A 15,355-nucleotide genomic window follows, 5' to 3' on the forward strand; every position below is an offset into this window, starting at 1 on the left:
TTAGGAGGCCGCTGGGCAACAGCTGCCTGCAGCCTGCCAACCCCAAATGCAGAGGAGCAGGCTGCAACCACGGGGAGCACAGGTGTCAGGACAAGCACATCTCTGACAGGTGATACTCAACAGAGCTTGGACTGTTCTAATCACTGCAGTAAATGTAAAACTATCAAACCAAACATGACTTTTAGTAGCGATCAAGAGTGCTAATTAAATACAAACATGTTATCTAATTACCATACCGGCTGTAATTCTTGTATGTAAGATTATAAAAAGAAAATATTATTCACTACACTGTCTTAATAGTCTTAGTATACAACCAGAAATATGGATACATAATTCTGTTAATTTCTTTATGATAAGACCTCTTTCAGCTGTCTGTCAAGCTTGATGTCATCTTGCTTCAGCATGACTGCTGGGATTACAGGTGTGCACAACATACCCAGCATTTTTAAAGTATTTCTTAAAAGCAACTGGTGACATAAGATGCAACACGTACAGTTTTTATTCCCTGGGCACCGATGGCTCACGCATTTAATCCTAGCTTCTCAGGAAGCTGACATCTGAGGACTGCCGTTCAAAGTCAGCCCAGGCAGGAAAGTGCAACGCTCTTATTCCAATAAACTACCAGTGGTAGATCGCTAGCCTTAAGCTGAAGAGCTGAGGGACGGCATTCAGGCCCAGAGTTCAGGCCCCACGACCCAGAAAAACAAACAAAAAAATTTAAAAAAAAACCAGAAAGTTCAGAGTACAATTACCTGAGAGATTGTGCCACTATGTTTTCACATATTGTCAGACAATGATTCACCCGGTCTTTTTTGGTGGCTGCAAGTTCCTTCTTTCTAAAAACAAAAAAGACAAAAGGGAAAAGAAATGAAGATGTGCGGAATTACATGCTTCATTTACTTCTACATCCCATCCATTCAATCGGTATTTCTTGTAATGAACCATTACACTCCATACAAGGAGGCAGCGATGGGTTCCCCAAGGGCTTCCTAACCATGACACACCACAAAAAAATCAGGCAATGCCACAAAAGCAGCTCATGTTCCCCATTTTAAAGACTGACATGCCAAGAGTGAGATGACCACCATCACAAAGACAGGAAGTAACAGATCTAAAAGTGTCCGACTTTATTTTTACCAATTCACAGTTGTTCTGTATGTCAACTCCACTGACACTTCTTACAACCAATAGCATGTCATGTGAATTAGGGACATTTCTTCTTTCTCAGAAGGACAGATGGTTATAGTACAGGTTAACATTACATGGGGCGTCAACTCAATGAAGCACAATATACCTATATGTATCAACCTGTCTTCATTTCTCAAAAACTGCACTGTTGACTGACTTCAGTTAGCATACAATATAGCCTCCCTGCAGTGTAGGCAGTGGCTAGTCACTTCTATATCCCCACACAACAAAAAATAAGCTTCTGTTAAGACATGAATGAACAGCCTGGTCAAGCTTCAGCAGGGCGCTAGTGGCTCACACCTGTAATCGTAGAGGCTGAGACCTGAGTATCACAGTTCAAAGACAGCCTAGGCAGGAAAGTTCTTGAGAATCTTATCTCCAATAAACCACCAAAAAACCAGAAGTGATGCAGTGGCTTAAAGTGGTAGAGCACCAGTCTTGAGCAAAAAAAGAGCTCAGGGACATGCCCAGGCCCTGAGTCTAAGCCCCACCCAGGACAAAAAAGAATAATTTTTAAAAAGTGCTTCCTTCCCATTCAACCTATGACTTCAGATAGCCTCAAACTCAAAGTGAGGCAGAAGAGAAATATACAAAAGGGATACTAAGGGAACAAGGAAACTGAAGAACATTAAGTTCATTATTTTTTGGTAAGGGGGAGAGAACAGGAAAAATTCTAATACCAATGAAATTAAAAAAAAAAACTTAGGTTGCACTGTGACTATTCTTAATGCAATCCTCAGGCTTCTAAAAATACACAGAAAATAAAATATGGCCACATGTGGCCATAGAGGAACACACTCAAACAAGAACTCCAAAAGGGGAAATAGGAGTCAAGATCAGGCAGGGATTCGCAGTGAGGAAGGAACCAGGGCCTGAGCATCACTCTCAGAGAAGAATTCAGTGTCAACAGCAGCCCAGTTAGTGTGTTTCCCTTTACACCCTTTCCCAAAAGAATTTTTTTTTTTTTTTGGTCAGTCATGGGGCTTGAACTCTGGGCCTGGGCGCTGTCCCTCAGCTCTTCAGCTCAAGGTGAATGTTGTACCACTTGAGCCACAGCACCAGTTCCAGTTTTCTGGTGGTTCAGGAGGTAAGAGTCTCACCGACCTTCCTGCCCAGGCTGACTTTGAACTGCGATCCTTAGATCTCAGCTTCCTGAGTAGCTAGGATTACAGGTGTGAGCCACTGGTGCCTAGCAAGAAGAGATTTTTTTAATTGAAACGTTATATTGCAGAATACTGGTCATCCATAAAACCCCATTATTTGCTCCTTAAAGACACATGCCCTACCCCTGTTCCTGTTAGAAAGCCCTTCAGCCCAAGCCAGACATGGGGGTTTACACTTGTAATCCTAGCTACTTAGAAGGCAGAGATTGGGAGGGTTACTGTTTGAGGTCAAACTAGGCAAAAAATTTATGTGACCCGCGTTCCATTTCAACAAGTTGAGTATGGTGGCAGATGCATGTCATCCCAGCTAGATGGAAGCATAAATAGCTGGGTCATCCTCCATGCCAACCCTGTCAAAAACTCAAGACCCTATTAGAAAAATTATTGAAGCAAAAAGAATTGGGGGTATGGCTCAAGTGGTAGAGCTCCTACCTAGCAAGTATGAGGCCTTGATTTCAAATCTCAGTTAAAAAAAAAAAAGCAGGGCACTGGTGACTCACAGCTGTAAACCTAGCTACTCAGGGAGCTGAGATCTGAGGATCTCCAGCAGGGATGGGCAAATTCAAACAAGCAAAAAGTCAGAACTGGAGGTGTAGTCAAGTGGCAGAGCCAGTCTTGAACAAAAAAGTTGAGCAAGATTGTGCGACCCTGAGTTTAAGCCCCGGTGTGTACGTTTACACACACACACACACACACACACACACACACACACACACATACACACACCGAGTCATCTTGTGCCTGGCATCCTGGCATCTAGCTACAGACACATGACCTAGTCCCACAGATGCAGTAGAACACTGTGACGTGTAATTCCTATCTAACTTGCTTTCCTTGGGTGTCTCCCTCCTTCATCATCTTCTAATCAGAACAATCATGCCTCATACCCGGCATGTTATACAGATAAATTGAATGGAAAAATTGCAAAGCAACAGAAAAAATGGCCATCAGAAGCTCAGGCCACCAATACCTGACATCCTCATGATGTCTTGTGAGGGGGCTGGAATGTGGCTTAATGTTAAAGTGCTTGACTAGCATGCATGAAGCCCTGGGTTCAATTCCTTAGTACCAAATAAACAGAAAAGGCCAGAAGTGGTGCTGTGGCTTAAGTGGTAAAGTGCTAACCTTGAGCAAAAGAAGCTCAGGGACAGTGTCCAGGCCCCAAGTCCAAGCCCCATAACCAACAAAACAAAATGAGAGACATGGAAAGCTGAGGGGTGGGGTAAAGAACTTCTTTAAATTCTGATTATGACAATCACATGCTTTTTTCATTTGGGAAAAGTCATAGAATTCTACATTGAAAAAGAGCACATTTTACTGCATTTTAAGGGAAAAATGTAATGAAAATAAAATGTTCTCTGTAATAAATCAAAAAAGACACAAAGAAATGGAAAGACCTCCCATGTACATGGATAGGTAGAATTACTATAAATATGGCCAAAGGCAATCCTCAGGTTCAACACAATCTCCATCAAAATGCCAAGATAGAGAAAAAAGCAAAAACAAAAATTCATATGGAACTACAAAAGTCCTCAAACAGCCAAAGCAATTTTAGGCAAAATAAGTAATACTAGAGGTTTCACAATTCCAGACCTCAAACATTACTACAGAGCTATATAACAAAAACATCTTGGTACTGGCATAAAAACTGGCCCAAAGACCAATCGAGTAGACTAGAAGACCCAGAAATAAACCCGTATACTTACAATCACATGATATCTGACAAGGTAGCCAAACATATACAATGGAAAAAAGACAGCATCCTCAATAGAGTTGGAAAAAGTGGACATCCACATGTAGAAAACTAACATTGGATCCCTATTTGTCACCATGCACTAATATCAACTCAAAGTGCATCAAGGACCTCAACATCAAACCTGAAACTTGGGAACTCCTGCAAGATGAAGTAGGAGAAGCATTAGAACTTATTGGCATAGGCAGGAACTTTTTTAAGAGTCCAGGGAACAGCAGTTAAGGAGAGAGACTACATAAATGGGGCTCAAACTAAAAAGTTTCTATATAATAAAGAACAGTTACAGGGTGGCTTAAGCCTGTATTCCTAGCTATTTAGGAGGCTGAAATCTGAGGATCCTGGTTCAACACGAACCTAAGCAGAAAAGACCTTGAAATTTGTTATCTCCAAGTAAATACCAAAAAAACTAGAAGAGGAGCTGTGGTTTAAGTGGTAGAATACAGCCTTTAGCACAAAAGCTCAGGGACAGTTCCCAGGCCATGAGTTCAAGCCCCAGGCCCAGAACAAAATTTAAAATACACACACACACACACACACACACACACACACACACACACACACACACACACACACACACAGAAAGAGGAAAGAGAGGGGGCGGGGAGAGAACCGGGCACTGGTAGCTCACACCTGTAATCCTAGCTACTCAGGAGACTGAGACCTGAGGATCATGGTTTGAAGAAAGCCTAAGTAGAAAAGTCTGTGAGACTCTTATCTCTAATGAACCACCCCAAAACCAGAAGTGGAGCTGTGGCTCAAAGTGATAGAGCACTATCCTTGAGCATAAATGCTCAGGACAGCACCCAGGCCTGAGTTCAAGTCCCAACCAAAAAAGAAGAGAACTAATACCCTCAAAATACAAGGAAGCTCAAGAAACTAACCCTCCAAAATTATTTTTATTTTTATTTTTTTGGGGGGTGGGGGTCCAGTCATGGGGCCTGAACTCTGGGCCTCGGCGCTGTCCCTCAGCTCTTCAGCTCAAGGCTAGCGCTCTACCACTTGAGCCACAGTGCCACTTCTGGCTTTTTTCTTTTTGCTTATGTGGTGCTGAGGAATTGAACCCAGGGCCTCATGCATGCAAGGCAAGCACTCTACCACTGAGTCACCTTCCCAGCCCCATTCTTCCAAAATTAATAAACCAATCAATAAATGGACAAAAAAGTTAAAGACTTCTCAGAAGAAATAAGAATGGCCAAGAAACACATGAGGAAAATGCTCAACATCTGTGGCCATAAAGGAAATTCAAATCACAACACTGAGATTGTATCTCTCCCCAGCAAGCTCTGCCAGCATTGATAATTCAAACAATAACAAATGCCGGCAGAGATGTAGGGGAAAAGGAACCCTATTACACTGTTGGTGGGAATGTAAACTAGAACAAATACTCTTGGAAGGCTGTTTGGAGATTCCTCAAAATACTAAACATGGAACTACCCTATCACCCAGCCGTACCACTCTTGTGATCCACCTGGAGCATTACAGGCCAGGACATGGCAGACACTTGCACATCCTTGTTCACTGCTGCACTACTCACAATGGCCAAGCATGGAAACACCCGGATGCACTACAACAGATTAGTGAATCAAGAAAATGTGGTACCTATACACAATGGGATTTTACTTATATTATTACATCATTTGCAGGAAAATGGACAAACAGAACAAATCATATTAAGTGAAGTAAGCCAGGCTCACAGAGACAAATGGTACATATTTTTTCTCATATGTTGAAACTAGATCTAAAATACAACTATACACGATAACATATCCAAGGCTCAATGCATTTACACATAAACTAAAGGATATACTTATGAGAGGAATCCAAAGGCATAGTTCCTCTAAGTACTGTTTAGCAAAACAGGAAGTGGAAATATGTCTTGAGGGGAGCCAAGTTGGGGGAACAGAAAAGGTGGGAGGAAGGGTGAGCAAAGGTAGTCGTTATATTCAATGTACATTACATAAGTAAGGATAGTAGGGGGAGACCGGGAAGAACAAAGAAAGAGATGACACTGACCAAAAAGCACTGTACTTATAACCTGACATAGAATTGCAACCTATTGTACAACTACATAATAATAATCAATAAGGCTGGGAAGTTGGCTCAGTGGTAGAGCGCTTGCCTTTCATGCCTGAGGCCCTGGGTTCGATTCCTCAGTACCACATAAGCGAAAAGAAAAACGCCGGAAGTGGCGCTGTGGCTTAAGTGGTAGGGCACTAGCCTTGAGCTGAAGAGCTGAGGGATAGTGCTCAGGCCCAGAGTTCAGGCCCCACAACCAGACCAAAAAAAAAAAAAAAAAAATCAGTAAATGTTTTCTTAAGACTACTGTATGAAAACCTCTGATACAGGGCTGGGAATGTGGCCTAGTGGTAGAGTGCTTCTTGCCTAGCATGCAAGAAGCAGCCCTGGGTTTGATTCCTCAGTACCACATACACAGAAAAAGCCAGAAGTGGCTCTGTGGTTCAAGTGGTAGAGTGCTAGCCTTGAGCAAAAGCAGCTCAGGGACAGTGCCCACGTGCTGAGTTCAAGACCCAGGACTGGCAAACAAACAAACAAACAACTTTGCTACAGTAGATCAGATTCTACTCACATTAATACAGCCATCAAAAAAAAAGTTAAGAGAAAGCGGATGCCAGAGGCTCATGCCTATAATCCTAGCTATTCAGGAGGCTGAGATCTGAGGATCACTGTTCAAACAAAGCTGGGCAGTAAAGTCCATGAAACTCTTATCTCCAATAAACCACTCAGAAAACAGGAAGTGGCGCTGTGGCCCAAGTGGTAGAGCGCTAGATTTAAGCACAAAGAGGCTCAGGGGCAGCGCCCAGGCCCTGAGTTTAAGCCCTGCAACTGATTTACAAAAAGAAAAAGGAAAAAAAGTAAAGTATTAATGAGTTAGATTTTCAGCAACACCAAATCCAAGCAGAACCTTCTTTTTTTTTTTTTTTTGGGTCCAGTCGTGCCTGAACTCTGGGCCTCGGCGCTATCCCTCAGCTCTTCAGCTCAAGGCTAGCGCTCTACCACTTGAGCCACAGCGCCACTTCTGCCTTTTTTCTTTTTGCTTATGTGGTGCTGAGGAATTGAACCCGGGGCCTCAGGCATGCAAGGCAAGCTCTCTACCACTGAGCCACCTTCCCAGCCCCAAGCAGAACCTTCTTGACTGGAGTCTCTGCTTCTGGACCTGAAGGTGGTAGACTGGAAGGTATGATTCATTCTCCCAGTTGCAACTGAAGGGGTTCAGCTAATACAGCCAGCATAAGCAATTGGGTGTGGCTGCCCATAGCAACTGTTCTCATCTATGATATCTGGTCGAATCACTACTAAATAACCCCATGCTACTGATGACATATATGGCATATATGTGCACACTGGAGGGAAACCAGGAGGACGACACAGAACTAGAGGGAACCAGGGAAAAACATACAACAGCAGAACCCATCAGCTGCACTGGACATTGACCAAAATGAACTAAGCAACTCAATGGCAGCGATGGGAGGGAGGGAACGAGTGGGAAAGAGGGAACAGCTGACGCTATGCAAAACGAAAGGAATGTACATATCACTCAACGTGGAAGAAATGACTATTGCAAAGCTCATAGAACTCATAAATGTTATAGACCACGATAGACAATTTGCCCCATGAAAGTTAGAATGTGTTTGTGACTTTAACTAAGCATCACTATCCCACAATACTGTGAAATTTCAGAAATTATGTAATCACTTAGTCACAATAAAGAATTTGAAAAAACAAATAAAAAAAAGTACTATATATATAAAAAAAAAACCCTGTAATTAAAAGCTTGTTTTGGTGCACACAGCCCATCTACACACCCAAAACCTCCCTAACTTCTCCGGTCTGTACCCTCTCCTGCAGGCCTTGCCCCCACATCCCACATGGCTTGTCCCTCGGCTCTGTTCAAGCACACCAGCTCAACAGAAATGCACACCACGTCCCCCACCCCTTTTCTCCAGGGTTTGTATCATAGGTCATGCTCACTGCTGGAGACTCAGGGCATAAAACAGAGCTGGCACACCCAAGGCAACAAGGAGCTCTCCGAGCTCCTCAGCTGACCACCACTCCTCGGCCCAAAGAGATGCTGCACCGCTGTGGCTACACTGGAGCCGGAACACAGAGCCCAACTTGGTGAATGAGGGCTCTGGTTCTGAGGCTTAAGGCTAGACAGAAATACTATGCTCCTTAATAGCTCCCAAGAGACTCCAAGACTGGCCCTGTTATCTCTAGCACTCACCTTAGCACCTGTGGGGATCCGAGATAACACCACAGTGAAGAGACCTTTTATTTCTCCCTCTGGTGTGAGTAGGAATAACCATCTGGAGGGTGGACCTGCTCCAAGGGGGGTTAGCATGTGACTTGCCACGTGTAAGGATGGAGACAGAGAAGCTACATCACCAATACATTACCAAAGCAGAGACCTTTCCCTGCACATCTCCAAAACATCTTTTAAAACTTATTTCTGCCAGGCACCCGTGGCTCATACCTGTAATCCTAGCTATTCAGAAAGCTGAGGTTTGAGGACTGAAGTGCAAAGCCAGCCTGGGCAGGAATCTCCCTGAGACTCCAATAATGTGGAGCTGTGACTCAAGTGTTAGAGTACTAACCTTGAGCAAAAAAGCTCACACAGTGCTCAGACCCTGTGCTCAAGCCCCGAGGACAGCACAACACCACCACCACCACAACTAAACAAAACTTACTTCTAGGGCTGGGAAGGTGGCTCAGCGGTAGAGTGCTTGCCTCGCATGCATGAGGCCCTGGGTTCGAATTCTCAGCACCACATAAGCTGAAAAAGCTGGAAGTGGTGCTGGAGTTCAAGCCCCACCACCGACAAAAAAACAACAACAACAAAAAAAACTTACTTCTATAATATTACATAGCAATTACTAAGGACTATATGTACTACTATGGAACAATATCTACAACTTACTAAGTGGGTGGAAAAGTGCTATCAACTGTGCAAACAGAAAGGACCTATGTCAACACCTGTCTCTGCGTTTGTAAATCCAGGAAGATAGAAGTGATTTTTTTTTAGGAAGTGAGACTAAAACAACTGGGAGGAAAGCTCTGCTTTTTTTTTCAGTGCTGCCTGAAAATATTTTCATGATACGTATTGTAACTTGTATAATTTTTTTAATAGTTAAAAAGATCAGCCAAAAAATGCTCTCCAAAAAGCAATACTAATAAATTTGGGAAATTATTTAAATGCTTTAAGAACTTAATATTGTAACCCAGAAGCAATGTAACAATAGCGGAAGACTTGCTGTTTGAGGCAGCAGCAGACCCAGCGGCCCACACCAGAGCAGTGCAAACTGCTTCCTACCACAATTGCAGTCCTATTCAGATTGGTCTTGTAGTTAAGGGTAAAAAAGAAATAATGGTATTTATTCCAGCTGTGGAAAAAAAATATAAATTTATGACTTGTGCTGGGTGCCGGTGGCTCATGCCTGTAATCCTAGCTACTCAGGAGGCTGAGATCTGAGGATCGTGGTTCAAAGCCAGCCTGGTCAGGAAAGTCGGTGAAACTCTTATCTCCAATAAACCACTAGAAAACTGGAAGTGGTGCTGTAGCTCAAGTGGTAGAACACTCGCCTTGAGCTGAAGAGCTGAGGGAGTGCTCAGGCCCAGAGTTCAAGCCCTACGACTGACAAAAGAAAAAAAAAATTATGACTTGTGAAAAAGGCTATCATTGTGACAAATAGGCATGGATATACAAACATAAAAATTCTGCCCAGGGGCTGGCAAGGTGGCTCAGTGGAAGAGTGCCTGCCTTGCATGCATGAGGCCCTGAGTTCGAATCCTCAGCCAAAGTGATGCACAAGTGGAAGAGTGCTAGCTTGACCTGAAGAGCTGAGGGACAGCACCCAGGCCCAGAGTTCAGCCCCCATGACCAACAACAACAACACAAAAAATTCTGCCCAATAAAATGTAAAAAAGCAGTACTAATACATTTTAATCCAGATGTGGACAAAGTACAGACTGCATGTTTTTAGATAGTCTACAAGTGAAGAAATGATTTAACACTCAAAAATAGACAGAGAGGCAGAGACATAGACTGAGAGAGAACAGAAGAAAAATAAGCTAAAAATGAGCTGGGTGCCAGTGGCAGCACCTTTAATCCTAGCTACTCAGAAAGGTAAGATCTGAGGATTGTGGTTTGAAGCCAGGCAGACAAATCCATGAGACTCTTATCTCTAACTAGCAAAAGACTGGAAGTAGAGACATGGCTCAAGTAGTAAAGTGCTGGCTATGAACAAAAAAATTTATAACAAGAGCAGGTTGCTCTAAATTTAAACCTTTGGCCGGACACTGGTGGCTCACACCTATAACCCTAGCAACTCTAGAGGCTGAGATCTGAGGATCACAGTTAAAAGCTAGCTAGGGCAGGAAAGACTCATCTGCAATTAACTACCAGAAAACTGGAAGTGGAATGGTGGCTCAAGTGGTAGAGCAGCCTTGATCTGAAGAGCTCAGGGACAGCGCCCAGGCCTAGAGTTAAGGCAGCACAACGGACAAAATAGTAATAATAATAATATAATAATAATAATGTTTGCCAACGTTGGTGGACGGGAAGACTTAAAACATCATCATTTTCCAAACTTATATACAAATTCAATATTATCTCAACCAGAATCCCAGTGGGCTTCTTTGTAGAAACTGACAAACTGATTCTACAACTGATATGAAAATGCAGGGGGCTCTAAATCGCTGAATGATCCTGAAAAGGACCAAGTTTGAGAACTCACATTTCATTAACTGAAACTGGTACAAATTTCAGTAATCAAGACTGTATAGTACTGGCACAGGATAGACATACATATCAGTGGACTAGGATCAGGAACACAAAAAAATCTATGTACTATGGACAATTAGTTTTCAACAAGAGACCAACGTAATTGCTAGTCTTCACACAGGGAGGCTAGCAACCCCCCTCCCCAATATAAGAAACACCCTTATTCATATAGCCTCATACGATATATGTGGCTCTCTTCAGGTCTTTACTCAGAAGCCATCATCTTAGTGGACATTCCCTGAACATCCTGTCCAAAACATCAATACTGACACTTCCTAGTGCCTTTCCCTCCTTTGCTGATCCTTTTCATATTTTATTAACATGTTTACTTATTTTATTTATTATGTATTTTATTTATCTATCTTGCTTACTATCCACAACCCTCCTTAGGATGAAAGCTTCATGCGGGCATAGCTTTGTCCCTGCACAGCCCTGCTCTAGAACAGTAGGGATGAATAACTACAAGCAGAGGAAAATGAGATGAGATTCTGAAGATGAATGAGAAAGTGTCAAAGGCAAATGTCAATTGCTTCTTTCTTTTTTCTCTTTTTGCCAGTCCTGGGGCTTGAATTCAGGGCCTGAGTGCTCTCTGTACCTGAGCTTCTTTTTTGCTCAAGGCTAGCACCCTACAGCTTGAGCCACGGTACCACTTCTGGCTTTTTCTGTTTATGTGTTACTAAGGAATTGAACCCAGGGCTTCATGCATGGTAGGCAAGCACTCTACCACTAAACCAAATTCCCAGCCCCTCAATTGCTGCTTTTCTCTTCATGGGTCATGGGGCTTGAACTCTGGCCTGGGCGCTGTCCTCAGCTCAAGGCTAGCGCTCTACCACTTGAGCCACAGTGCCACTTCTGGTTTTCTGGTGGTTTATTGAAGAGTTTCATGGACGTTCCTGCCTCAAGTCTCAGTCTCCTGAGTAGCTAGGATTACAGGCATTAGCCACCAGTTCCCTGCTCTCAATTACTTCTTAATGACTACTAGGCCCTCCAAGCATGCCAGGCTTGATGAGCTAGCCAACCCCAGAACTGCAGCCTACATCTTGAGCAGAGAGCAGGCGCTCAGCTATTTCAACAGAAGCCCACGCATATGGTACTACAGTTCTATGCAACAGAACAAAAGCCATAAAAATAGAACAGACACTTTCTAAACTGCTTTGGCCAGTCTTGCTTTTGGAAAAAGGACTTTTCAGCTGAAACATTCAAATAAAATGCCAAGATCTAAACTTACAAACAGTGAGTTACTTGTGATTAATGAACACCTATTTTCTCAACAGCAAACTACACAGAAACATACATATGTATAAAATAAAGGCATATATGTATTCATCTTAAAATAATAAAAAATGCAAATTTTTATAATCAAGTAGATATTTATGCATTTTAAAGTAACTATTCACTGCCTGCAATCCTCGTTACTCAGGAGGCAGAGATCTTAGGATCACAGTTCAAAGCCAAGCCTGACAGAAAGGTCCAAGAGACTCATCTCCAATTAAACAGTATAAATGTCAGACTGGAGACAGGGCTCATGTAGTAGAGTGCCAAGCCATGAGCAAAAAAGCCAAGCAGATCACAAAGCCCTGAGTTCCAGTCCCATACCAGCACAAAAAATATACATCTTAATATACATATGCACAGATTATATCCAGAAAAATGTGCAAGTACAGCATCTGCACTAGGAACAGAGTTAGGTACTCTGTCATTGTCCTTATCCTTTTCTAAGTTAGGAATAATTAGTGTATTACTTGTACCTGTCCACAGCCCTGTTTAATGTTTACAGGAGACACATGCAATGCGGGAACACTCCTACTCAGAGAAGCACTACTATGACTCTGGGTGCGCTGACTAGAGATAAGTCAAAATGTACTTTTAATTCCTCTAGTTGTTGAAACACGTTCTCCACCTTTTAGAAGAAACAGACAGTCTAAATTTTAGTCTATCAACTAAGCCACCACTTCCCAGGTCATTAGCTTCTAGTTACACTAGGAAGCCAGGATTGTATCAGAATCATAAACAAGCCCGGTGGCGCTTCAGAGACGATTCCGGAGGCCTCCCCTGAACCGTGGACAGCGGGCAGGCCTCCCCTGAACCGTGGACAGCGGGCATGCCTCCCCTGAACCGTGGACAGCGGGAGGAGGCCTCCCCTGAGCCGTGGACAGCGGGAGCAGGCCTCCCCTGAGCCGTGGACAGCGGGAGCAGGCCTCCCCTGAGCCGTGGACAGCGGGAGCAGGCCTCCCCTGAGCCGTGGACAGCGGGAGGAGGCCTCCCCTGAGCCGTGGACAGCGGGAGGAGGCCTCCCCTGAGCCGTGGACAGCGGGAGCAGGCCTCCCCTGAGCCGTGGACAGCGGGAGCAGGCCTCCCCTGAGCCGTGGACAGCGGGAGCAGGCCTCCCCTGAGCCGTGGACAGCGGGAGCAGGCCTCCCCTGAGCCGTGGACAGCGGGAGCAGGCCTCCCCTGAGCCGTGGACAGCGGGAGCAGGCCTCCCCTGAGCCGTGGACAGCGGGAGCAGGCCTCCCCTGAGCCGTGGACAGCGGGAGGAGGCTGGCCGGCCCCGCACCGGCCGCCAGGAACAGCCCCAAGTCCCTAACGGTTTGCTGGCTCGCTTGCTTTTCCTTCCTTCCTTCCTCTCACTCGCGCCTGCCCTCCCGTCGGCCTCGGTCTCCGTCTCCGTCCCTCTCGATCCCCGGCTCCCACAGAGTCCCTCGATGCCACAACATGCCGCCAGCCCCAGGCCCGCGGGCGCCCGCGCCGCGCTCCCGCCGCTGGGCTGGAGGTGAGCGCGCGGCGGACCCAGCCGGCTCTACCCGGTCCTTGAGTGGCTCGGCTCAGAGCCTCGCCCCCATGCCGGTCGGGGCCGCGCCGCGGGAGGCAGAGCACCCCCCCCCCCCGACCGTCCCCGCCCCCGGACCCTCGCCCCGGGCCCGAGCACCCGGCCGAGCGGCATGACGTCATCGCCGGGCCTCCCGCGCTCCGGAGCAGCTCCGCGAACTCCCCAACTTCGCGGGACGCGAAGGGAGCGAGGGCTGGGGCGCCACTCCCCAAGCAGGTTTCGGACGGGCCCCACCAGGATCAGCTCCCCGGGCGGAAGGTCGGAGGGCGCCCAGGCAGGGACCCGGGCGGGAGACTCTAGGCAGGGACTCCAGACGGGGGAACCCAGGCAGGGACTCCAGACAGAGGACCCCAGGCAGGGACTCCAGACAGAGGACCCCAGGCAGGGACTCCAGACGGGGGAACCCAGGCAGGGACTCCAGATGGGGGACCCCAGGCAGGGACTCCAGACGGGGGAACCCAGGCAGGACTCCAGACAGAGGACCCCAGGCAGGGACTCCAGACAGAGGACCCCAGGCAGGGACTCTAGACAGGAGACCCCAGGCAGGGACTCCAGACGGGGGAACCCAGGCAGGGACTCCAGACGGGGGACCCCAGGCAGGGACTCCAGACAGAGGACCCCAGGCAGGGACTCCAGACAGGAGACCCCAGGCAGGGACTCCAGACAGGAGACCCCAGGCAGGGACTCCAGACAGGGGACCCCAGGCAGGGACTCCGGACAGAGGACCCCAGGCAGGGACTCCAGACGGGGGAACCCAGGCAGGGACTCCAGACAGAGGACCCCAGGCAGGGACTCCAGACGGGGGACCCCAGGCAGGGACTCCAGACGGAGGAACCCAGGCAGGGACTCCAGAAAGAGGACCCCAGGCAGGGACTCCAGACAGGAGACCCCAGGCAGGGACTCCAGACAGGAGACCCCAGGCAGGGACTCCAGACAGGGGACCCCAGGCAGGGACTCCGGACAGAGGACCCCAGGCAGGGACTCCAGACGGGGGAACCCAGGCAGGGACTCCAGACAGAGGACCCCAGGCAGGGACTCCAGACGGGGGAACCCAGGCAGGGACTCCAGAAAGAGGACCCCAGGCAGGGACTCCAGAAAGAGGACCCCAGGCAGGGACTCCAGACGGGGGAACCCAGGCAGGGACTCCAGACAGAGGACCCCAGGCAGGGACTCCGGACAGAGGACCCCAGGCAGGGGCTCCGGACAGAGGACCCCAGGCAGGGACTCCAGACAGAGGACCCCAGGCAGGGGCTCCGGACAGAGGACCCCAGGCAGGGGCTCCGGACAGAGGACCCCAGGCAGGGACTCCAGACGGGGGAACCCAGGCAGGGACTCCAGACGGGAGACCCCAGGCAGGGACTCCAGACAGGGGACCCCAGGCAGGGACTCCGGACAGAGGACCCCAGGCAGGGACTCCAGACGGGGGAACCCAGGCAGGGACTCCAGACAGAGGACCCCAGGCAGGGACTCCAGACGGGGGAACCCAGGCAGGGACTCCAGAAAGAGGACCCCAGGCAGGGACTCCAGAAAGAGGACCCCAGGCAGGGACTCCAGACAGAGGACCCCAGGCAGGGACTCCGGACAGAGGACCCCAGGCAGGGACTCCAGACAGAGGACCCCAGGCA

The 15,355-nt window shown here is 47.3% G+C and overlaps 1 protein-coding gene across 1 annotated transcript in view; it reads right to left on the reverse strand.

Moving 5' to 3' along the window:
• Positions 1–15,355, reverse strand: part of Htt (huntingtin) — a 117,783-nt gene that overhangs the window by 101,909 nt on the left and 519 nt on the right. The window contains exon 2 of the mRNA XM_042670960.1: positions 753–836. Coding sequence (XP_042526894.1) covers positions 753–836 — 84 coding nt within the window. The remainder of the gene's footprint in view (positions 1–752; positions 837–15,355) is intronic.

The sequence above is a fragment of the Dipodomys spectabilis genome, unplaced genomic scaffold (assembly GCF_019054845.1).
Source record: "Dipodomys spectabilis isolate Male_0828 unplaced genomic scaffold, ASM1905484v1 ptg000594l, whole genome shotgun sequence".
NCBI lineage: Eukaryota > Metazoa > Chordata > Mammalia > Rodentia > Heteromyidae > Dipodomys > Dipodomys spectabilis.